Below are 22,630 nucleotides of genomic sequence, written 5' to 3'. Positions count from 1 at the left end.
AGAGGACAACAAGGTGGAACAAACAACACAGCATGACGGCCCACTGACGTAAGACAGCCATCCTTTCATGTCTACAGGCACTGATTTGCTTATCAAACTAGCAGCAAAAGTCTAGTAACAACTTCTTATCTACATCAAAACAACGCTGAATCTCTGTCACCATGGTGAGTAAGGCAAGATGTGTCCTGTTCAAAGAAACTTGTGTGTTAAACAACAGCTCCCTCCTCTCAGTCGTCTGTGTCGTAGAGTTTGAATGGGGCAAACATCAGTCTAGCCCCCAGTATTAGAAGATGGCCGTTGGGATCAAGGCCTTAACAATGCCTTTAGGCTGTTTTGAATGATTATGCAGTGTGACTAGTGCTGCTGGGTGCCCACACAAGTGCTAATCAGATATAAAACAGGCTGGCACATGAAAATGTGAGATCAGATTAGCATTTGTAAAGTCTCACAGAGATTTTCAGTAGTTTGGCCAGTCTGTGCCTCAGTGAACGTAGCACAATTCACACAAAATAGCAAAATTCTGTAATTAAATTAAGGGCAGACTAAATTCCAGGGTGTTACAGCTGAGAAAAAAGTGCAAACTTAAAAGCAAAAATGACTGAGGTGCTCGAAAAAAAAATTGATATTTACAAAATAATTTTTGTAAATATCAAAGAATCAGACAAAAAAAGTTATTCTCTGTATAAAAACACGACCCTGTTCTCTACAAATAAAACCCACAAGGTCAAATTTGTAATTAATGGTTTTACATGTGAGATATTTCAAGAGTGACCCACACACACTATTTGTCAATTTAGCTTTTGCAGTTGCTCTGTTTGTGTGTTCATGTGATTGTGTATATACAATTGTCATTGGACTCTGACCCTCCACGCTGGATGCTGGCATGTCAATAGGAACAGGATAAAAAAGATAAGGCATTGTAGTGTGTATTGACAACAATAAGAAGCATTTTTTTTTTTTAACAGAAGGAATTCTGGGGTGTTCAAAACACTTACTTGACTTTAAACAGAAGCAAATAAAAACACATCAGTGTTTATTTTATGCGTAACCTAATGGGATAAACCCATAACTGATTTGCCTAAGCCTCTCTCACATCAGGTTGGTCACATTTCTCACAACAATTTCTCGATTTTAGTGTTGACACAGGGAAGGTGCAGTTTCATGGCAAGCGATGACAAGCACAAGAATAAGAACAATGGTCTGCCTCTGGAAAAACTAGGGAAAGAAAGCTGGAACAGGAGCCAGGACATGTTAAGACATGGCAGATGGTATCAAAATACTAGCTGCCTCCTGGGAAAAAAACAAAACAAAAACTGCACATGCACCACTGTGGGTTGTGACCATAGTTGTCCCTCTATGTGTTTTTGTAATTATCATACTTTGTGAGTGTGCTTTCTGCATGGCTTGTAAATACACAGCATGTGCATTTAGAACTAAAATAGTTGTAGAAACACATGTTGAATGAAATGTTTGTCATCAGATTACAGATCAGATACAATGTCTGTAAAAGACCGCAAAGGAAAAAAAGATCTGACAATTCTTATTTTCTACATTCATCTATTTATTTTTTCATAACTTACAGGAATTAGAAAAACATACAGCTTCCACACACAATAAAAACGAAGTATGTACATGCCTGACAAGTGCAGAGGTTTGCTTTACAAATGTTGCACTTAGCAATAAATATTATTTCATGGCTATACATCCAGCTTAATTTGGTTTACAGTACAATTCAGCTATTTAAATTATAATATGCTTCATACAGCGGTAGACCAAACAAAGCTGGCATTTTGGTCAGTGATGGAGCAGGTTGACTGTGGAGGATGTTGGCTTAATTGGCTTGGACAAAGGACTGGTAGAGCGACATGAGCTGAGCTTGGAGGTCCTGTGCATAGGGGTCCAACTTTTCTCTCAAGTCCTCAGCGTAAGGGGCCACCACTTGTTTCACGAGGTTGGCCCTCTGACTTAGCTCGACCTGGACCTTCTCTGTCATGGGGGTCACACTATTTTGAAAGTCCCGCAGGTGCTGGTCCACCTTCTGCTTCAGGTCATCAGTGTAGGGCCCCAGCTGAGCCTGCAGATCCTTCACACTCTGTTCCAAGCTAGTCTTCAGCTCCTCGCTCTTCTGCATCAGGGTCGTCCTCAAGGCCTCAGAGTCCAGGGAGTCTGCGTAGGGGGCCAACTCCTGTTTGAGCTGCTCCACTCTCTGCTGGATCTGGGCCTTCATATCCTCGGTGTAAGGCTCCAGCTTGTCTCTGACAGAAGTAAGCTCCTGGGTCAGCACATTTCTTAGCACATCAGCCTCTGCGGTGATCTTGGTCATCAGGTCCTGGGCTGCAGGGGGAAGTTGCTCCTGGAGGGTGACTGCGTATTTCCCAGCAATGTCAGCACTGTCTGCCAGACGGGCACTAGAAACGAAGGCAAAGAAACCGTTTTACCATCAGAGGTTTGTGTAATACTATCACGTCACTCCTCATGGCACTGTATGTCAAACAACTTACTTGACTTCCTGTCCAAACTGGGACTTCCTGATCATCTGGAGGGTGTCATCAGCTGTCTGGGTGGCCTTGGCAATGTAGTCCCAGAAAGCATCAGTCAGCACTTCCAGTTGTGGCTTGGGTGGATCAGCATAGAAGAGATTGGCGTGACAGCCTGTTGGATGCAGACAAAATCAGTTTGAAAGTAATTTTCAGTCATTCAGCTTATCATGATTGCTCATCAAGCAATGCAACATCAGCCTAAGTTAGATTTGAGTTAGATATGTCAAAAAGACACTTAACTTTAAAGTCAAAAACAAAAGCTTACAACTTACCAGACAGCACTGCAATGGCTAGTACCACAAACACCTTCATGACTGTAATTTGCTGAAAAACATCATAACCAGAATCAGAAAAACATTAATGATCCCTGAAGAGAAATTGCTATGTTACAATTGCATGCCACACAGTTAGGGAAGAGGACGTAATAAATGAAAAACTGAAAAACTATGATGAATAGTAATAATAATAAACACACAGTAAGTGAATAGAAAGATCTACAAATGCAAATGTCAAAATATTTATATTTGTCTCTTAAACTTTTGTTTTCAAATGTGGTATAATTCTCACCTGCTTTTGGCTTGTGTATCTTTCAGGGCTTGCCGTGTTTGTATGTCAGAGTGGTGCTTCCATGTATATATACTGAAGCCAGGTGACACTTGTAGTCAAGGGCCCAAAGTCCAGAAGTCCCTGCCATGCTGTCACAATGGCTGTTTCTGCTGTTTTTCCTGGCTACTATCACATGACCAAGACTACAATGCAGACACATAAACACAATCTTTATACCATACAGAGGTTTTGTGCCTTTTAGGAAAGTTGCTCACACCACAAGAAATATTGCAGTAGTTCTCCTCTGACCCCTCTCTAGAAAGCATTTAGGATACAGTGATTAACTATCCACGTAGTTCAGCGCCAACAGCCTGCAGATAACTCCAGATAACCTTGGAACCCTTACACTAGTGAACTTTGTATTAGGGTCAAGCAACAAGAATAAAATAGCATGAGGCACTCAAATGTTTTCTTGATTTTTATACTGATAAAGGCTCAAAATGATCAAATATTATATCAACTTTGTACAGTGACCAGCAGGTAGAATTTGTGCCAGTAATGGAGTCACTTTTGTGTAACCCTTTAAAAGTACTATATTTCCCATCTGGCTGTCAAAGTAGCACTGTATTTCCCTAAAATGTTTATGTTTCAGGATTTAATATTGCAACTCATTGCAGAAGGTAAAAGTTATTATCAAAGTAACAGGTAGATGGGGAGATTTAAGCATTACCACAAGTGGGAGCAATTCTCTGAAATACTCACAATAAACAGTGACTGAGTAAATTGCAGAAAAATACATTTTTCTTCTACATCACAGTATGTCAGACAAAGAAAAGGTCCCTCAGGAATATTAAAGGTCCCACAGGAATATGTTTCAACTGTGAAAAACTCCTGTGGGAATCACAGAGGTACTATGCAGAAACTGAAACTGTAAATTTGATGGTTTAAAAAGGACAGTTCAATTTAATCTAAATGAGAGTAAGAAGTAATACAATAAAGACCTAAATCTGATGCAGCACATCCTGGTAGAATCAGATTTATGGTCATCTGTGGAGATTTGATATGACACACTATTGGTTAAAAAATTTGGGCATAATAATCTCCTGAAAAATGTGTTTATTTCAGCTGAACTTTTTTTTTTTTAATCCCCCCTCACCATGCACCTTTCTGATGAAAAATGATCACGTCTTGAAGAAAATTACTGCTCTTTAATAGTGGTTTCTGAGAACTGAACTCTGGCGTGTTTGGTGTGAAACAGCAGCTACTTTGTCCTTCAGAAGCTGACGGTGTCTGAGTCTTCTAACCTTTGGCCAGAGTGACAGATAGTGATTGCTGATACAGAAACTAGAATCATAAGTTACCCTGACATGAGCTGGCAAAATATCAAGCTAATAGAGGCAATAAAACACCTACCACACCTCTAATCAAAGCTGGACATCAAAGAAATGAAAGAAGGAGGTTTTGTCTGTCTTGGTACAACAAATGCCACCAATAGAGAATGCAGCAATTGTCATGGCTTCAAAAAAAAAAAAAAACAACAACGAAAAATATCTGCCTGATAATCACTGACATATGAAGCTACAGAAACTGGGCTATGTACTCAGGGTGTATGTGCATTGGTATAACAGTATGGGTGAGGATAGCAGGGTGAGGCACTGTGACAGCACGGCACTAGCACCTGGACTTTGGGATCATTACTTTCTGGCTTGCTATATAAGCTGCAGAACCTCAACAGCTGAACACAAGCGCTGCCAAGTGGACTTGCAAATACACTCGGAAACACGGGTAAGAAGGAGAAATAAGAGGAACTGTCTAGTTGTTTACTGCTTGCTGTGGTGCCTTACTGGTTATTTTCTTGTCATAAGGTCTAAGAGCCATGAAGGTCCTTGTTGTGCTTGTCCTTGCCATTTTCAGTGGTAAGTATGATGCCAAAATGTCATTATTCTATTGTAAACTTTGGAGGATAAAAAAAATTATCAACTGGTATGGTCAACATGAAAAAACTACAAGCCTTGGTGAGGGGTGAATATGTACTGAGCAACTCACAAACCTCACAGCAGATTGTCATGCATGGCTGAAACTAATCTTTCTCAAACTAATCTTGGCTCCATCAAACAGGCTGTCACGCCAACCTCTTCTATGCTGATGCACCCAAGCCACAGCTGGAAGTGCTGACTGATGCTTTCTGGGACTATGTTGGCAAAGCCACCCAGACAGCTGATGACACCCTCCAGATGATCAAGAAGTCCCAGTTTGGACAGGAAGTCAGGTAGATCTTACAAAATGTCCGACCACGTGTAATATGCAAATAGTCTAAAAAACCGGCAACTCATTTTCAAATTTTCCCAACTAGAATGTTTTCTTAAGACTAAACTTCATCTCCTTGTTCACTTTCATATCTAGTGCTCGTCTGACAGAAAGTGCTGACATCGCCAGCACATATGCAGTCACCCTCCAGGAGCAGCTTCCCCCTGCAGCCCAGGACCTGGTCGTGAAAGTTACCGCAGAGGCTGACGTGCTGAAAGAGCGTTTGAACCAAGAACTGAGCACAGTGAGGGAGAGACTGGAGCCTTACACTGAGGACATGAAGGCTCAGATCCAGCAGAGAGTGGAGCAGCTCAAACAGGAGCTGGCCCCCTACGCAGACTCCCTGGACTCTGACGCCCTGAGGACCACCCTGATGCAGAAGACAGAGGAGTTGAAGATCAACCTGGAGCAGAATGTGAGGGAACTGCAGACTCAGCTGGGGCCCTACACTGATGACCTGAAGCAGAAGGTGGACCAGCACCTGCAGGACTTCAAGGAGCGTGTGGCCCCCGTGACTGAGAAGGTCCAAAGTGAGCTGACTCAGAGAGCCCAGCAGGTGAAAGAGATGGCCGCCCCCTACGTTGATGAGGTGAGGGAAAAGCTGAACCCATACGCCCAGGACCTCCAGGCTCGCCTCATGTCCCTCTACGAGTCCTTTGTCAGAACCAACTAAGTCAGTTTCCACCTCATGTTTAACAAAAACAAACTGCATCTAAAGAAACACAGTTCTCTGATGTCAGGAACACATCCAAGTTGATGAAGACATAAGCTCACCAGTTTTGAAATCTGAAGATGTCTATGGATATTTTTACAGTGTTAAAAATAGATAAATTATGAATATTGACTGTTGGTCTGTGACTACACAGTGTTTTCTCCCTATATTATGGAAATAAAGCGAAAGAAAAACATAACTGTACGAGTCTGTGTTATTTGCAAAGTCAAGATGAAATTATTAGTAAGTGGTAATAAGGTTTCAGGATGTCAGAATGTTTTAGATTTTTTTGTAAACTTAGGCATGTAATGTCAGTATATCTTTCAAAATAAAATGGAGGATAAATAAATCAAAAAGGGCAGTAACACAAATCGTTATCTCAGTGTGATAAGTGCTTAACAAATCTTCCCTAAATGAAAACAGAAAGGTATTTGGACTTGGCTGTCACACAACACTGGATGAAACAAATTTCTGAAAAGAATGGGTGCCCTCTGGTGAACAGATAGAGTCACTTCATTGTATATATTCATGTGCTTATATTGACAACACAGTGGCCAGTCAGTTTTAATGCACGGATTAAAATTTTGACATTTATAAGAAAGCAAGGAACTTTCTCTATCAACTCCACTCATAAATCCAAGGGGAATAAAGCCCTTCTTGTTTGTTCAGTCTGTAGTTGCAAAATCTCGCCCCCGCCACACCCTGTTAAGATTCAGTTGTGGGTATTGGACAGGGCATGCCCAGGTTTGTCTCTGCAAGTCTGTAAGTTCACAAACACATCGTGCTTACACCTTGTTTTTTAGTTTTCCTTTTGTGCCTCCATCCCTGCTGCCAGATTGCTCCCACGCTGCCTTACCCAGTGGCAAACAACATTCCTCTGTTCTACCCCCAGCTGTCATAGGCTGTGCACACCGTTAACCCTCCAAGCACACACAGCTCAGATTTCTTCTTTTGTCTGATTATGTGAAGGCTTATATTCTGAATATGCATGTTTTAAAGTTAAAAGTGTTAATGCCTTTCCTGATGTATTAATATACTCTAAATGCTCTCTGGGTTTCACTTGATTTTGTTTTTCTTTTCTTGTTTGACTCAATTACCATTACTTTTTCTATATGGTAATCAAGCATTATTATATCCATTAATGTTAAAACATGATCAACTAAGTCACAATATGCTTAATGAAGACAGTCAGAATACATTAATTGATCCTGAAAAGCAAAAATAAGATGTTTTACTATCAGACAGCAGATAATGAACAGGAAAAAATAAAAAAGGAAAAAAGAGAGAGAGAGAGGCTATAAAGGTGCTGATAGGCATGTGTTTTATGTTTGGCCAGACTTGCTGTTTCCCCCTCCATCCAGTTTTTGGGTTAAGAGAAACCAGCCAATAGCTTAATTTGCTCATCTAACTAATCTAAAATGTCACCCAAAATGTCAAACTAATCTTTTAATTAGATGTAATTTACACTGATTTTATGGAACACTCAGCCAAATGAAAGTGAGATATAAAATGAAGATGCATGTTTCTAACCAAGTTCCTGCACAGCTTGAACTCCTCCAGACACCAGGCTTTACTCCACCTCACCCTGAGCTATAAACTCAGCAGCCCTACTTAGACATTTGGCTCTGTTGGCGCACAGCTCCATCAGCTGATGCCACTGACTCAGAACCAGATGATGGGGGAGATGCTACAGGAAAAACACTCAATTCCTAAACTTAAGCATCCAGTTTAACAACTCTTAACCCACAGACATTAACTGCAGTAACCCCACTGACTCAGCTAAACAGATGCTTTTTCTGCTGTGTGTGTGAAGGGGGGGGGGGGGGGGGGGGGGGGGGGGGTTAGATCATCCAGATTCAATCATAAACTAAATTCTTCAAACCAGCTTCCACAGAAAAACATCATCAGGCTGGGGTTACTTTAGTTCAGACCATTTAAAGATGCCCTCTCACACATTCTATCCTGATGGACACTGGACATTGCCTCTACTGATGTGGACCAAAAGCAGAAGCAGAAATCTAAGTGAGATATACTGTATTACCTCATGGTTCTTGATTCTCTCTGTTTCACTTCCCTGTGTGCCTTCTGTGTCTTTGTCCTGGTAGCACTGTGGGTGTAGCACTCAGTGTAGTTTATAATCTTTCTTGATACATGTAATCTTTTCTTGATACATACATATTCCTCTGAAATATGATGGGATCCTGATAAATGCATGGGAACGTTTTGCTGAGAATAATTGCTAATCTTGACTTGTTTGTGTGTTTGAACTGGACTGCGCTTGTTATCTAGCAGAACGTTCAGTATCTTCCTGTGTGTGACACACCTCCTCAAGTGACACACTATTGTTGTGGAATTAACAAGGTCAAAGGTCTTTTGTTTTTAACAGAAAAGTGACACCTAAACATACAGACTTTAAAATGGAAATTTTATTGAACTGTTTCATCTCATTGTTCTCACCTTATAGAGAGAGCAAAGAACATCTTCATTACAAACTGGCTGGACAATCTGGTACAGTCTCCTAATCACTAAACACATAGTTGACCTCTTTGGGCTATCATGTTCTCACACTAAGTATCTGTGACCAAGCCATACCCATTTAAACTTTGTTCCTGTGTAAAGTTGGATTTCTGTAAAAAAAAAAAAAAAAAAAAAAATCTGATCTGTTGGGTTGACAACAAAGAGGCTGAGTCCTAAAGGGCAAAGGCCGTTACACATGGGCAGTGAAGGAATCAGAGTTGAACTTCACAGCAAAAAAAAAAAAAAAAAAGATATGTTTTATCATGAGCCATAAACATACAATAGATTATGTCATGGCTGGTAGAACATAGCCTATCCATTTATCATTTGTAAAGTTAGGGTGTTTCTTTATTTTGCCAGTTTAATTTAAATTACAAAACATAGCAGGTAAAAGTATGATATCAGTTATGCAATGTTTCCCCTACTTTCCATGTAGGCCGCTACCAAGAGGTCAAGTCTCTTAGCTAAAGTGAATGTAACATCATGAGTCCTCCCTGAGAACTAAAATCCCAACATCTTTGCAGCTACAGTCTTAAAATATTTTCTAGTAGTGTGGTGAAAAACAACACAACAGTAAGTTCACTTATCAATGACATGCTCTTATAAATACATTCACAGTAGCTTTTACTTAGGGCTTGGGATTGAATTTATTGTTTTTGAGTCTGGCACTCTGTGATATAGTGAAGCTTTTATTGACATTAGGGAAGCCTGTTATTGATTCCCTGCCAACAAAAACCTTTTTAAAAATCTTAGTCATAACAAGATGGAGGTATGCTCGATGGACAAATCAAGTACGAATCTGTGTGTCAATAAAAATATGCACCAGTGCTCATGACAGCAATGTTTTGACACTAAACAAATATTTGTTGCTCAATAGGTTGGAGTAAACACTTTCTTTCTGCATCAAATTTCCCCTTTCCTTTGCCAATTTCAAAATCCTGGAAATTTCTTGGAAACAACTTTCCTCTGTGATAGATTCCTGTGTAATTTACTTCTTTTGTTCAGTGTCCTCATAGTGGTTTTTTTAGAGGTAATAAAATAGTTTCTTTTCTCTGCGTTCTATTACCCATATTCCTTCTTTTGAACAATGAGTTTGCTGCATGTGAGAGTGTCCCCAAGCCTGAACAAGCCCGTCTTGTAGTGCTGACACTTTATTTGTAGTTCAGGCATCTACTGGTCATTTATGGCGCTATTTCATGCAACAGCACAATACAAAAGTACATTATAAAGAAATCTGGGGTATAAGATCTGAATACAGAAAAATCAAATATGCTACATTTAACATTTGGACTAGAGTGGGATTGTCATGCAAAAGTGCCTTAAATGTTGAGGGCTGAGTCTAGCTGGGGCGTCAATGGCCACTGGTGGCAGAGCATCACTCAGAAATGCATATGTGACAGCTTAAGTTACATCCTGGCGCCAGGGGGATTTTTATCCAGATGAGACCATTTGGTGATAATGATCAGAGAAAAACCTCCAAAGCTGTGGCCGGTTAACTCCTCCTTACTTTTACCTTTGTCATGGTGCCAATACCACCATGACAAAGGTAAAAGGCCATTACAGTAACACAAACACAACTGGCAGCAAAATATACTTAATCAAAAGCACAAATTTCACTTTCAAATTTAAATTCTTTGTATTGCCAGATCTGTAACAATGTATTGTATAGTAGTTTATTCAAAACAATGCCATCACACTTGAAAGATTATTGAGTTTGGGAAGCAAACAACATTTGAGCCCTAAAATTGGGTGTTTTACACATTAATCAGTCAGTAATATAATATACTGTGTAATAATATTTTATTGGGGATATTCCTCTGCACTTTTACTTTTGTTACTTAACATTTTGACTCTGAATGCAGAACTTTTACCTACATTCTAACAAGGTATTTTCGGCCACTCTTACTCAAGTAAAAGGACCGCATACTGCTTCGAGTATAAGAATAAAGTAGCATATAATGGACAGAGGTATCTCAAAACCCTCTTCAGAAAAGGTACCTCTGGCAGTAACACGTGAAAGATATGATAAGTTCATTGTTGTCGAAGAGCTGTCAATTATGTGAAAAATACAAAAAGAAAACAATTATTTAAAAAAAAACATTTATCTTGTCACTGGACGTAAAACTTTTATCCCGTTATTCTTGTGACACCCCGGTTGCTCAATCACCCACTAAAACAACGCAAACCGGGGAGAACTTCGGACGCGGTGTTGGTGGGGCGTTGCGTGGAAGGAAACAGGATTATGTGCAGACAAATCATCATCACCACGTGGACGCGTGCACGCGCGAGCATTCACTCCCCCACCTCCGGCGACACGCGCAGCAGCCTCAGCCTCCTGGGACTCTATAAAAGCCCTCAGTCACCGTTCAGGGAGCACGGAGGAAGCTCAACCTCTCAGGTGAGTGAAAGCACCGCGCAGCGTGCAGAGACACCACGTGCCTTATTTAATACCAGCTCTTAAGTCGTACTTTTGTGAAAGTATATATATATATATTTAATGTTCAATGACTGCATTTATTTACATCTTTGTGTTTCCTTGTTAAAATTGTGTGACTTTAGTTTACTGTGTTTTGTAGAGATGTTCCTTGCTTAAATTGTAGCTAAAAATCCAAAATTCAAGTTTGCTCTACTGTGAAAGTCTAAAACATCTGTTTGCATTATATTGCTGACTCCTTTTTTTTCCTTCTGTATTTCCCAGGTTTATCTGTCTAACAACCATGAAGGCTGTAGCTCTGATCTTTGCTCTGGCGGTCATCACTGGTGAGTGTTCTGGTAGTTTAAGATCTACCAAAAGCATGTCTGTTTGGATTTGTGTTAACGCATTTATCCATGCTTTCCCATAATAGGCTGCAATGCCCGTGCTGTGCGTCAGGCTGATGCCACCCCAAACCCCTGGGAGGACACCGTGGACCGTTTCTGGCAGTACATCTCTGGGCTGAATGAACAAGCAGATGGAGTCCTGCAGAACCTTAAGGCCTCTCAGCTCAGCAGGGAGCTAGAGTAAGTTGAGAAATTTACCATTCCCCTGCTTTCTCTTTTTCTGTTGGCAGTGATTAGTTTACTCACTACTTTCCTTGGTTCTGTTGCTTTACCTTTTAAATGCTCCTGTGTTTTCCAGATCTCTGTCTTTCCATTCCTAGTTTCTGCATTTTTCTCAAACCTTACATCTTTTATCCTAACCACATTGTTCTTCTGTTTCCAGCACTCTGATCACTGACACCATGGCAGAGCTGTCAGCCTACACAGATAACATCCAGACCAAGCTGAGTCCCTATGCTGACACGTCCGCTAGTCAGATGTCTCAGGACCTGCAGCTTCTGGCCAACAAACTGCAGAAGGACATGCTGGATGCCAAGGAGCGCAGCACTGAGTATCTGGGAGAGCTCAAGACCATGATGGAACAGAACACAGATGACGTCCACAACCGCCTCAGCACCTACTCTAACAAGCTAAAGAAGCGCCTGAACAAGGACACTGAAGAGATCCGCAAGTAAGTGGGGTGGAGGCTTTTAGACTTCACTTTTTGTCTTGTCCCTGTTATTCTGAAACTTAAATGTCTCCATCTACTTCACCACCAGTGCTGTGGCCACCTACCTGGAGGAGCTCCAGTCCCGCACCTCCCAGAACCTGGGCACCGTGAAGGACCATGTTGAGCCCTACGTTGTGCAGGCCAGTGACACCGCCACCAAGAAGCTGACTGACCTCTCTTCTATACTGAAGAGCCAGGCTGAGGGTCTGGGCCAGCAGTTGGAGACCCAGGCTGAAGGCCTCAAGACCCAGCTGGAGGCCACCGCCCAGGACCTGCGCACCTCCTTGGAGGGCAAGATTGATGAGCTGACCGAGATGTTCTCCCCCTATGCCACCAAGATCCGCGAACAGTTTGAGACCATCGTGGACAAGGTCAAGGAGTCCACCACTGCATAAAGAAAGACACTGAGGTTTTTTTAAGGGTTGTAGATGGTTGGTGAAATGTGTAAACCACTGATTTCTTCATACCCTGAAAAAGAGGGGAAATGGGGGAGTTGAGAGTTACTGATGATATCTTAATTTTGGGCACTTTAGTGTTCAGGGTAAGTGGGATGACAAGAGGAGGGAGGGAGGATGAGAAGCATCTTTTACAGAACAGTCAGCAGATAAATGTCTGTTTGGGTTCTTTCCTCTGCATAGTCACCCTCTCTTCTTCTCTTATCAACTCCCTTTGTTACTGAACACAAGCCCAATAGTTAATAACAGCCTTTATTACACAAACAGGAGACAATTATTTGTAATATGCTTTACTTTTCTACTTTGAATTAACTGCCCCCCCCCACACACACACACAATTTTGTATTGCGTTTCCTACACTTTGTTTGGTTGTAAATAAAACTGCTGAGTTTGAGCCTTAAAGGCAGGGATTCAAGCCCGCGATCATCTTTAATTGGACCAAACACGAGTCTTTCATTTCAATAAATGCACTGAATTGTGATGATCAAAAGATTAAGGTATCACTAAAGTGCCCTTCTGTATTGTCTGCATTTCTTGTTGCTGTGCTTCACAGAAAAGTGGAATGTAAAATGACTTGATGCAAATATGACAATCAGTGAGTAAAGTATGACGCTGCCTACCTGTACTTCAGTCTGAGTATAGAGGGTCCCTTGTGTTTCACATGTCATATGCCCACCATGCTGCTCACTATTGTACTATTGTGCTGCCTGTGGCTGCAGTGCACTGAACAGTACTGAGTGAATAAAGAACCTAGAAAAGATGCTCTGTTTCCACTGTTTCTCTGATCATACATTAGATTGTATTCTGTTATTAAAGATAAGTTAACAAGTAGAGCCTTCACAAAACTCTGTGATTCACTAAATTCACACATTTAGGCTCTAGCACTCTGAATATAAAAAAGACATAATCTCCAAGAGAAATGTACTGTAATCTCCAAAATGTATTGAGATTACCATTCTGAGCAACTTCTAATAAACTTACATTTCCCCTGTGTTGCAATGCCATAAAATTACCTGTCACGTTCCTACATTTAGCAGCTGTTGCACAATGGGCTACTTATATAAGGGCGTTTACTGAAACTATTGACCATTTTGTGCTCTTTTTCACCCACCTCCTGACTACACACAAACACAAAGGTCCACCTCTACTTCTTTTCCGAACTGTCTGCTTCACTTAATGTTCCCACAGCAGTATTTTTTGAAGTGAAAAAATGTATTCTTTACTCCCTCCCTGTACCTGTGCTCCACCCCAACCATATATCTTTCTCCATTTTCTTTCCTCACACAGTACCCCCCCTCCACAACCCCACCCCCCAACACACACAACCCTCGGCCGACTATTTTTCTACTCCAGACTTGTTAAGACCTGCTCCCAGATTCCTTTCTCTTGATCCCAGCAGGCATTTTGGAACATTCTGTGCCCCTGATTGAATTATCTTTATGACAACACCATTTCTACCTTTATCTGGTATCGGTGGAAGTTATAAGGCATGCATCAGTGCATTTGCCAATATATGTTTGCAAAAATGAACGTCCTAGTACCTTGGTAGAAAAGATGCGTGTCATTAAACTGCGATGTTTGCTTATGGCATTTGTTACATGTCATAACCCCTTCTCAACTCATTTACACTGTCAGCTATGAAATGAAGGCAAAATGCTCATTAAACATGTAGAAAACCTTGAGTGTGGTTATATCTGATTTTTCTTTTAGTTACCTAAGTATTAGGAAACATTTCTACCCCGATCAGAAACATTATTACACTGCTGGTTTCAGTGCCATTAAATGCAAAGGATGTAGGTCCAAGATTTGAATTTTCAGCCTGCAGCACATCTGGACCTGCCTTGGGGAAAAAGATGGTCATGATTGTCCTAAACTCAGATAACTCACTCTTGCAATCAAAGTTATGCTCACCAAACTCAGCAGGATTTTTCCTTTGAAGTGTGGAACAGAGGCCAGTAGAGGACACCATTTGTCCCTTGTTCATCTCTTCTCCTCTCCTCTGACCCCTACACATGAATCCATGCTGCATGAAGATGCAGCTGTGTTTTCTTTTTTGAAAGATTAAGTAAACTACATTTGCTTCACGAGGAAACACTCTGTGAACATCAAAAACAGAACACACATCAACAAAGATTAATTTCAATCATTTCTGTCACAGCTGATAATTACTTCAAAAGCACAGGAAGATAAAAATAACAAATAGAAATTAATGAAGGACACACAAACGGACAACTCAATTTGATATGCTAAAACAAAAATACTTAAAAAAAGTGAAAAAAATGTCTTCTACATATATGTATGCGAAGAGTAAATTGCTCCGTCTCCGAAAGTTGTGCAATTATTCATCCAAACAAAAATTTTTTGTGTTATAACAAAACATGTTTACCCTTTCTATCTGTGTTAAAGGGCGTTGCATGTAAAGTGAAAGAATTACTAACACTATGACTAAGTGTTTGTCCCCTGTGATATCACTCCTTTCAGGAACCAGGGTTTATTTTGAAACTCGGGCAAGTGAAACTCCTACATTAAACTGTCCATTGTTGCAAGGATCAGACATGGATGATAAAAACAGGAAAACCACAATCATCCTGCCATTTCAGCACTTCTGCTCCGTCTGCTCCTATAGGGTGTCTGCACTCTGAGCACTGCCCAGCAACAAAAAAGTCCCAGCAAATTAGCAGGTGCTAGCTAGCTCATGACTGCTAGTAACCCCTCCAAAAACACCCTGCAGAGATTTTACCTCCTATTACAACCCCCTCTCTTTTCTCCATCCTCTCCCTCCCCTTCAGACTTGGCACATAACATCAATCACCACAGGAGCCCTTGGCCAAACACAATAACAGCCTTTTTGTAAGCTTGTTATTGCAAATTGGGAGCACGCAAGACGTGCACTTTCACGCCCCGTGCCTCCTACAATTATTCAAGAGGAGCTTATATGCACGCAAGCACAAGCTCATACATAAGCCCATTGGTCACTTCATGACAAAAGAAATGGAGATTTGGTCTTTCAGAGGTAATATGTGAGTGTTGAGGCATGTGAAGGCTCATTTAACACAACTGTAGGCCACTCATCATAGCAATAGCACCTTGTAAACCAAGTCATCAGCAACAAATTGGCATTTGGCCTTTTGTGGACTGCTTGGTGTGAAAACAGATAAGTTAAGTAGCGATGAAGCCTTTAAACTATCAGACGCAGACTTCCTGGCTCTCACTCAGGTCACAGTTGTGATGAGGGGTTACTATAATTCATCCAACTGTACTGTTGTCTAACTTGCAAGATGGACCATATGGCTTTGCCTGACTTACTTCCCTTTTAAGAAAGGGAAGGTCTGGATAAGCGAGACAAATGAGGCAATGAAATTCTAAGTAGAGCAGCAAATGGAAAATGCATCAAAATAGAATAGGACACAGCAGCAAAGCAGTTTGCAGTCTTCAAGCTATGAACGACTTGTGCCCAATAGACAGGACACATACAGCAAGATTTATTAGTGTAGATCTCGCGATGTCAGGAACAATATTTAAACAGCAGAGCTGGTCAGAATAAGGAATTAATACATATTATAAAAATGTAACAAAGGAACAGAGGTGGGAGTACTGTGTTGTAGCATTTTGATGCACTTGTGCTTTCCATTTCAGGCTAATTTATACTTCTCCACTAAATTTCAGAGGGAATCGTTGTACTTTTCACTCCCCAACATTTACATAAAACCTATATTTGTGAGTAACCTCTCTTATTAAAGTCTCACATGCAAAAACATTGTTGTCTTAATGCTTTGCTCTCGATTAAGCCACACAGCTGTAAAAAACTGTAATTTCAAAGAAAATCTACTTGTTCACAAACCTGAATTTTCATTCTTACTGTCAAACCAAGGAAAGTTAAATCTGATCCTGCAGCAGACTCAGTCTCACCACCTCAGTCCAGTTGCTTCAGTTGAAATCTGTTTCATTTTTATAGTGCCAAATCATGACAGAGGTTATCTCAGGGCCCTTTTCATACAGAGAAGGTCTAGACCATATTTCTAGGGACCCAACATTTTCCCCAAGGTCAGAGTAACTTCATTAATCCTGGAGGGAAATTCTTTAAGGGAGCGAGAGCAACAGTGGTACGGAAAAACTCCCCTTTTAACATGTAGAAACCTTGAACATTGTCTGGCTCAAGGTGTGGCTTGACAACAAAGCCTTGATAACCTATTAACAATATAGGTATGGCTGTTTGACACAGAGACAGTATTTGGCCAACAAGTTTCAAATGAGCTTCCAAATAGCGAAGGTCAATTGGTAAAAATGTTATCAGTTCTGGAGTATATTCCTTCCATCACCTCTCACCTTGTCTATTGACACCATTGTAGCTTTATCTTTATCTTCAGCAAGCTTTATTGTCACTTTGCTGTACATACAACTGCTGTGCAGACAAGATGAGAGAGCGTTTCCTGGGATCAGGAGTGTGAAGATAAAAACAAAATTTAAAAAAGCGTCATAATAAATACTAAAGAAAAAAAAAACACATTCAAATCCCTGCAAACAGCCCCTCCTCCCCCTGACCCTCCAACCCTAAGTACCTGACTTGACTGTGCTGGGTTGTTGTTTCTGCCATTAACAGTATCAACTGCATCGGTGCTGATCAATAAAGGGGGCAGCGGCGCGTCAAGATTACCACGTGTACATATTGACTGGAAGTCTAGTGTTTTGCGCCACCCTACGAGAACCGAGCCGACATATAAAGAGGATCTCACACAGAGGCGCTCAAACACACTCGATTTATTTCTCCTCTGAGGCGGGACACAGGTATGTTTTACATTTTCTTTAACGGACTGGACGTAAAGGGAGCTGTCCCTGCTCTGTGGTGCTGACGTAGGGGGGCGCTATTTTTGAAAGACCAATAATTTGTGTTTAATCGGTCCCTGCCTTCTGTGCATTGTGTCTTGAAAACGTCTTTGTGCGCGGCGGTGATCTCAAATAAACAGCAACCTCTCTCAAGTCTCTCTCCTTCCTCCTCAGAGATTCACAGCCAAGATGAGACTGTACCTTGCAGTTGCCGTGCTGATGCTGGCTTTTGTCGCATACACAGGTCGGCTATGTATTGTGTTAAGTATAACTTCTCTGGTGCGCTTTTTCTTCTTTCATGTTGTATAACTTTCCTTGTTTTTTGTCCATTGCGCTCACCTGCAGAGGCTCAGGAGGAAACCTTCACGGACAGGCTGACCAGCTTTGGCGAGCAATTGCAAGTGATGGCCAGGGAACTGGCTGAGAAGGCTAAGACTGCATTTAAGGAGGTCCAAAACAGCGACGTTGCAGTCAACTCCAAGTAGGCGCACACACCCACAAGAAATAAATAGATTCACACAAATGTTCACGTGTTACACTTTGACTCTGTGTAACATACGTTTTCCTTACTGTCCTCCACAGAAACTGGATCCAGGATCAGTTTGAGAAGTTGACGAACAAAGTAAAGGAACACACTCAGTAGGGGAGCAAATAGGCTCGTGTCTCCAGCCTACAGTCACCCCTCCTCGTCCACCTCTTCCCTCTGACCCTCATCACATGGCACACTGCTGGAAAAAAGAGATTTTTTTTATACAAATAATTTGAGTAATCTTTTTGAAGAAATAACGTGAAAAAGTGCTACTAAGACATATAAAAATATTTTTTAATATAAATTCTGTGCATCAGTATTTATCAATGTAAAGGAAATAAGAACTTTTTTTTAAATGTAATGAATTATAGTAGAAGAGTCTGTTAAAGATGTCTGACATGAATAAATGAACAGTTCTGGTCTATGACAGTATGGCCTCCATATCTTATTCAAACCACTCACATTAATCATCTGTAATCTAATTATTTTCAAATCAAGTTATATATCTTTTCTTCTTCTTGTTCAGTTAAGAGACTTTTTTCTTTCTTTTCTTTTTTTTTTTTTTTTACAAGGGAAACTTCATAGACCAAAGTAAGATGAACTCAGCCCATTGGTGGATCTATTTATTTGCATAACAGATTTTTAACAGATTTATTTTAGAAGCTGAAAATCAGTTAGTTCTTTGCTTTGCATTTTTCTGTACTCAGTGCCTATTTTCTTAAATTAATCAATCTATACAAGATACATATCAATATATCAATAAAACCTGTTGGAGCTGGAAAGTTGGCAAATCTACACAGAATAAACAAGGGCTTAGCTTCACTCAGAAATACACTGTTTCCAGGCTTACAGTCTATCATTTCAATGTATCCACTCATGTTGTATTGTTGAATTAAAGCTGGGTGCATGTAATTGTGCTTCACGACATCACAAAACCTAATCATGACGTGCTTGTAGAAAATCAGGCTGTGGACAGTTCAATATTAATGAAAAAATTAACCTGTAACCATCCTTGTTTTCTATTTATTTGAAAGAGTATTTGAGAGCAGGAATATGAGATTCCTGTCTTTGAATGAAAAGCAAGTTTGCCTGTGGCAGCTTAACACATACAGACTGATCTAAATGTGATCAAATGGATTTCATGTACTTTGACCATAAAATCAGTTTATACCAGGGTCAGTATCACATGAATGGGCACTAAAACCGATCATCTAATTGAAGAATAGCCAGCAGCATCGAACTTATTTGTGTCAATAGCTGGTACCAAAGGGCAAGTGCCAACATGGCTGCTTTTCTGGCATTTCACAACTCCTGGGCTAAAGTCACTGTTTATGCTGGTTTAATAATCCACCAGTTGCCCCAGTTCACTGAAATCGGTTCCTGTGAAGAGAACAGAATGACAGAGGTCAGCAGCTGGTGCACAGAGGTCACAGTCTGCACAGACTATGATCATATTGCACCAGCTGTACAGGCTGAAACTGACTTTAAATCACTTTCACTTTGATCAGTTTAAGATGTCACAGTTAGTAAACCACTTTTTATTGGTTAGCCATTCAGCTATTTCATTTAGACACTGTGTATGTTAAGAAAAGTTTGTGCTTCAACTGTTAGATCTGGGAGAAAATCGATTTCCTGATGTGGCTGAACTAAAAGTAACAGGACTGTGAGATTGTTGATGTTTGTGATGCAACCTGTAACACAAAAGTATTGTAAGCAAAACATTATACTTAAATGTGTTAATCTAAATGTTTTTTTAAAAATAAATGTTAAATTTGAATTGTCTGAACCAAATGCATACAGTTAACATTTATTGGATACATCTAGATAAGCCTAATGCAGTGTAATACAACAGTCATGCAATAAATGGTACCATCAGGCTGCAATTTGTGTTGCTGTTGAACTGTATTGCTTTATAATCACAGGTGTTTCTGATGTTGTGTCTACCCCACAAATATCAATTAGGATAGGTTAAATAACAGAAATACCTCTCTGTATAATGCAATACAATTCAACATACAGCGGCTCAAACTACATTCTCTGCAGTGATCATAAAGCTGAATCAACACCTCTCCAAAATATTTTAAACAAAAACTGAACATTATAAACTTTACGAAGGCAGGATTTATCACAGCACTGTTGTGTTAGACCACTCTTGTTTTGGCTTGGTGTACCTTGTAAAGTGGCAATTGAATGTATGTTATAAGAACTATAACTTCTGCGGTGCATGATGGGAGGCTGTGGTCGTGTCAGGGGCACACATACACACAGCCATCACATTGTTGACTCTGTAGCACAGTTCAGATGTTCAAAACCCAACACACAAATTTAAAAAAAAGGGAAAAATGTTGATCCCATCTGTTTAGACAGCTGTGAGATCAGGTTTATGAATGCGACGTAGTTGTGAACTCTAATCTCAACATTAGTGTTGAGTTGTTCTCATTCAGAACATGTAGCAGGCACAGAGCTCCAGTTGTGAAAAGATTAAATTGATTTTGTAGTGGACTCTGCCCACAGAACTGCTTTGCTTGGCTGAAATGTTTATCTATTTGACCCCCCTCCCCCGAGTCTTCACTAAAACCCCTATCTCTCCTGCTAGAACAGAGACTTTGACTGGCCTGTATACATGTCAGCATCTGCCAAATGGGCTGAGATATCTGAACAAAGGGCGTTTGGACAGTTATTGAACTCAGCTAATGTTGATCTTGAAAAGATGCCAAGAGTTCAGGATCTGCAGATCTTAAAAGCTCTACGTCTTTACTAAAATTCTAACACTAACATTGTAATACAGCAAATATTATATTATAATACAGCTAATTAGTTTCATCCATCACATAAGTATCTGCAATGGATGAAACTAATTACCTGTAGCTCTCGTGTGACTTGAAGGAAGAACAAATTGCACATAAACATGGAGACCTTTTGTCCATGGGGCAAAAAGATGAAAGAAAACCTAAACTTAATCTCCTTAAAAGCTTGTCAGTCTACTTCTCTTTGCATATTCTGTCAGGGATTTCTCATTGATGAGAACATTGTACCAGTCTTAGAGACAGTAAGAGAGAAGGTAGATCCACACTTTGTGTTTGTTCATGACATTTTAGTCAAAGAGCTAAAGGGCTGTTGCTTTGCTGTCTCTCAGTTTCTGTCAATAAAACAGTGTGTTGAAGCAAAGAGAAAACAACAGGTTGAACGGTCATCCGATCAGGACCAATGGACACACTGTTGCGGTCACCTAATACAAATAAAATGGCTTGATAACACTTGTTTCATTCAACTTCTCTTGCCCAGAGTCAAAAGGTAAAATACCCTTTGTTTCTCATTTGCATGTGTTTGTTTTGATGCTAATGAACACGTGGTTAAATTTTGTTTTGAAACGTGATTTTATTTGATATTGCGATAATTGTATTGTTGAGAAGGGACAGATTTGATGGTTATGTTTCTCTCATCTTTGTGGCAGATGCATACAAAAGTGTTTGTTTTTGGTCTCATCTTACTAATACAAGGTAGAGCTAAAATGTATTTTACATCTTCAGTCTCAGTTCCTTTTCTTCTAAGCTTTCTTCCAGTTGTGTCTTTGCCCTTCTTGACTGACAAGTATCCTCCTCTGCAGCATGTGGGCCACTTTTGGCTGAGACACCAACCCTGGGACAAACTGACTCTCCAGGCATGATGCAGAGGCTGCTGGACAGGGCCAGGTATTTCTGAATACACCCTGCTCACAATGTGTATACAGCTCATTAATGCAAGCAAAATGGACTTCTCTGTAAATGATTGCTAGTTATCAGAGTTGACAAAATAGTTTGTCTGTATACAGACTGTGTTTGTGTGTGCATGTTATATTAACTTGTTATTCATTTGTGTACTTGTGTGTCTCATAGGAACGTAAAAGCAAAAGCCCAAGATATTGGGGGAATAGCACTGGGCTTTGTTGGTGCTTACTACGAAGACCACATCCAACCAGTGACTGACAGCTATGCTGAATGGGCCTCTAATGTCAAAAGTTCCATGTGGAATAAGATCCAGACGACCATTGATAACTACATGCCTTTTAACTGATCAACCCCTGTCAAAACCAAACAAAAGCTGACAATAAATGAATATTCTTATCACATGTCTTATCTACAATTCTTACTACTCTTTGTTGAGATGATCATGTCTCAGAGTTTCGCTGGGCTCTGCTTGCTGTGTCAAATACAGAAAGAATCAAACAAGTTTAGAATAAAACTCCAGGTTTTACATCAAACCTCTCTGATTACCTCTTTATGGGCCCAATTTGTCCTGTAAGCAAGGCAAAGGGAGGTTAATATCATGAGGGGGAATAGTTTACAAGAGTAAGGGATATGATTGTGGTCATACAGTATTTTCACTAATGTTAATGACAAAATTTACAAGCATTGTTTCCAGATTCTTACTAAAATCATGCTTTGGCAGGGCAGATGGAAAAGAAAAACTGAGACAGAGTACAAGAGACAGAGAGAAACAACCTTTAAAACATTATAATACTGATAATTTATCACCTGACACGCAGTCTGTCTCAGGGTATGAGGGTGAAAGGTTGAAGGCAGAAATCCCAGCACGCATTTCTCTGGGTTCAGCACAATGAGTCTAGACAGGTCCTGGTTGATCGACCTGGTGACCATTTGACTGACTCTGAAGTGTTTCTGACTTGCTGTC

The 22,630-nt window shown here is 40.3% G+C and overlaps 5 protein-coding genes across 5 annotated transcripts; 4 read left to right on the top strand and 1 right to left on the bottom strand.

Moving 5' to 3' along the window:
- Positions 1-1,543: 1,543 nt before the first annotated feature.
- On the bottom strand, positions 1,544-3,182 carry LOC121186471 (apolipoprotein A-I-like). Its single transcript, XM_041045219.1, has 4 exons — positions 3,108-3,182; positions 2,813-2,864; positions 2,502-2,652; positions 1,544-2,408 (listed from the first exon to the last, which is right to left on the bottom strand). Exons 2-4 carry the CDS (start codon positions 2,850-2,852, stop codon positions 1,832-1,834), a joined length of 768 nt encoding a protein of 255 aa, XP_040901153.1. The 5' UTR covers positions 2,853-2,864; positions 3,108-3,182; the 3' UTR covers positions 1,544-1,831.
- A 1,582-nt stretch (positions 3,183-4,764) lies between these two features.
- On the top strand, positions 4,765-6,304 carry LOC121186470 (apolipoprotein A-I-like). The gene is made up of 4 exons (XM_041045218.1): positions 4,765-4,871; positions 4,952-5,002; positions 5,205-5,355; positions 5,490-6,304. The coding sequence occupies exons 2-4, from the start codon at positions 4,963-4,965 to the stop codon at positions 6,064-6,066; spliced, it is 768 nt and encodes a 255-aa protein (XP_040901152.1). The 5' UTR covers positions 4,765-4,871; positions 4,952-4,962; the 3' UTR covers positions 6,067-6,304.
- A 4,634-nt stretch (positions 6,305-10,938) lies between these two features.
- Positions 10,939-13,366, top strand: apoeb (apolipoprotein Eb). The gene is made up of 5 exons (XM_041044706.1): positions 10,939-11,020; positions 11,321-11,382; positions 11,469-11,622; positions 11,825-12,112; positions 12,201-13,366. Exons 2-5 carry the CDS (start codon positions 11,340-11,342, stop codon positions 12,544-12,546), a joined length of 831 nt encoding a protein of 276 aa, XP_040900640.1. The 5' UTR covers positions 10,939-11,020; positions 11,321-11,339; the 3' UTR covers positions 12,547-13,366.
- A 3,934-nt stretch (positions 13,367-17,300) lies between these two features.
- Positions 17,301-18,388, top strand: apoc1 (apolipoprotein C-I). Its single transcript, XM_041043462.1, has 4 exons — positions 17,301-17,391; positions 17,605-17,674; positions 17,776-17,911; positions 18,013-18,388. Exons 2-4 carry the CDS (start codon positions 17,620-17,622, stop codon positions 18,071-18,073), a joined length of 252 nt encoding a protein of 83 aa, XP_040899396.1. The 5' UTR covers positions 17,301-17,391; positions 17,605-17,619; the 3' UTR covers positions 18,074-18,388.
- A 2,719-nt stretch (positions 18,389-21,107) lies between these two features.
- On the top strand, positions 21,108-22,060 carry apoc4 (apolipoprotein C-IV). The gene is made up of 4 exons (XM_041044994.1): positions 21,108-21,253; positions 21,414-21,459; positions 21,567-21,651; positions 21,835-22,060. The coding sequence occupies exons 2-4, from the start codon at positions 21,414-21,416 to the stop codon at positions 22,010-22,012; spliced, it is 309 nt and encodes a 102-aa protein (XP_040900928.1). The 5' UTR covers positions 21,108-21,253; the 3' UTR covers positions 22,013-22,060.
- The last annotated feature ends 570 nt before the right edge of the window (positions 22,061-22,630 follow it).

This window comes from Toxotes jaculatrix, chromosome 8 (assembly GCF_017976425.1).
Source record: "Toxotes jaculatrix isolate fToxJac2 chromosome 8, fToxJac2.pri, whole genome shotgun sequence".
In the NCBI taxonomy this organism is placed as follows: Eukaryota; Metazoa; Chordata; class Actinopteri; family Toxotidae; genus Toxotes; species Toxotes jaculatrix.
This window is presented reverse-complemented; position numbering and strand designations above follow the sequence as displayed.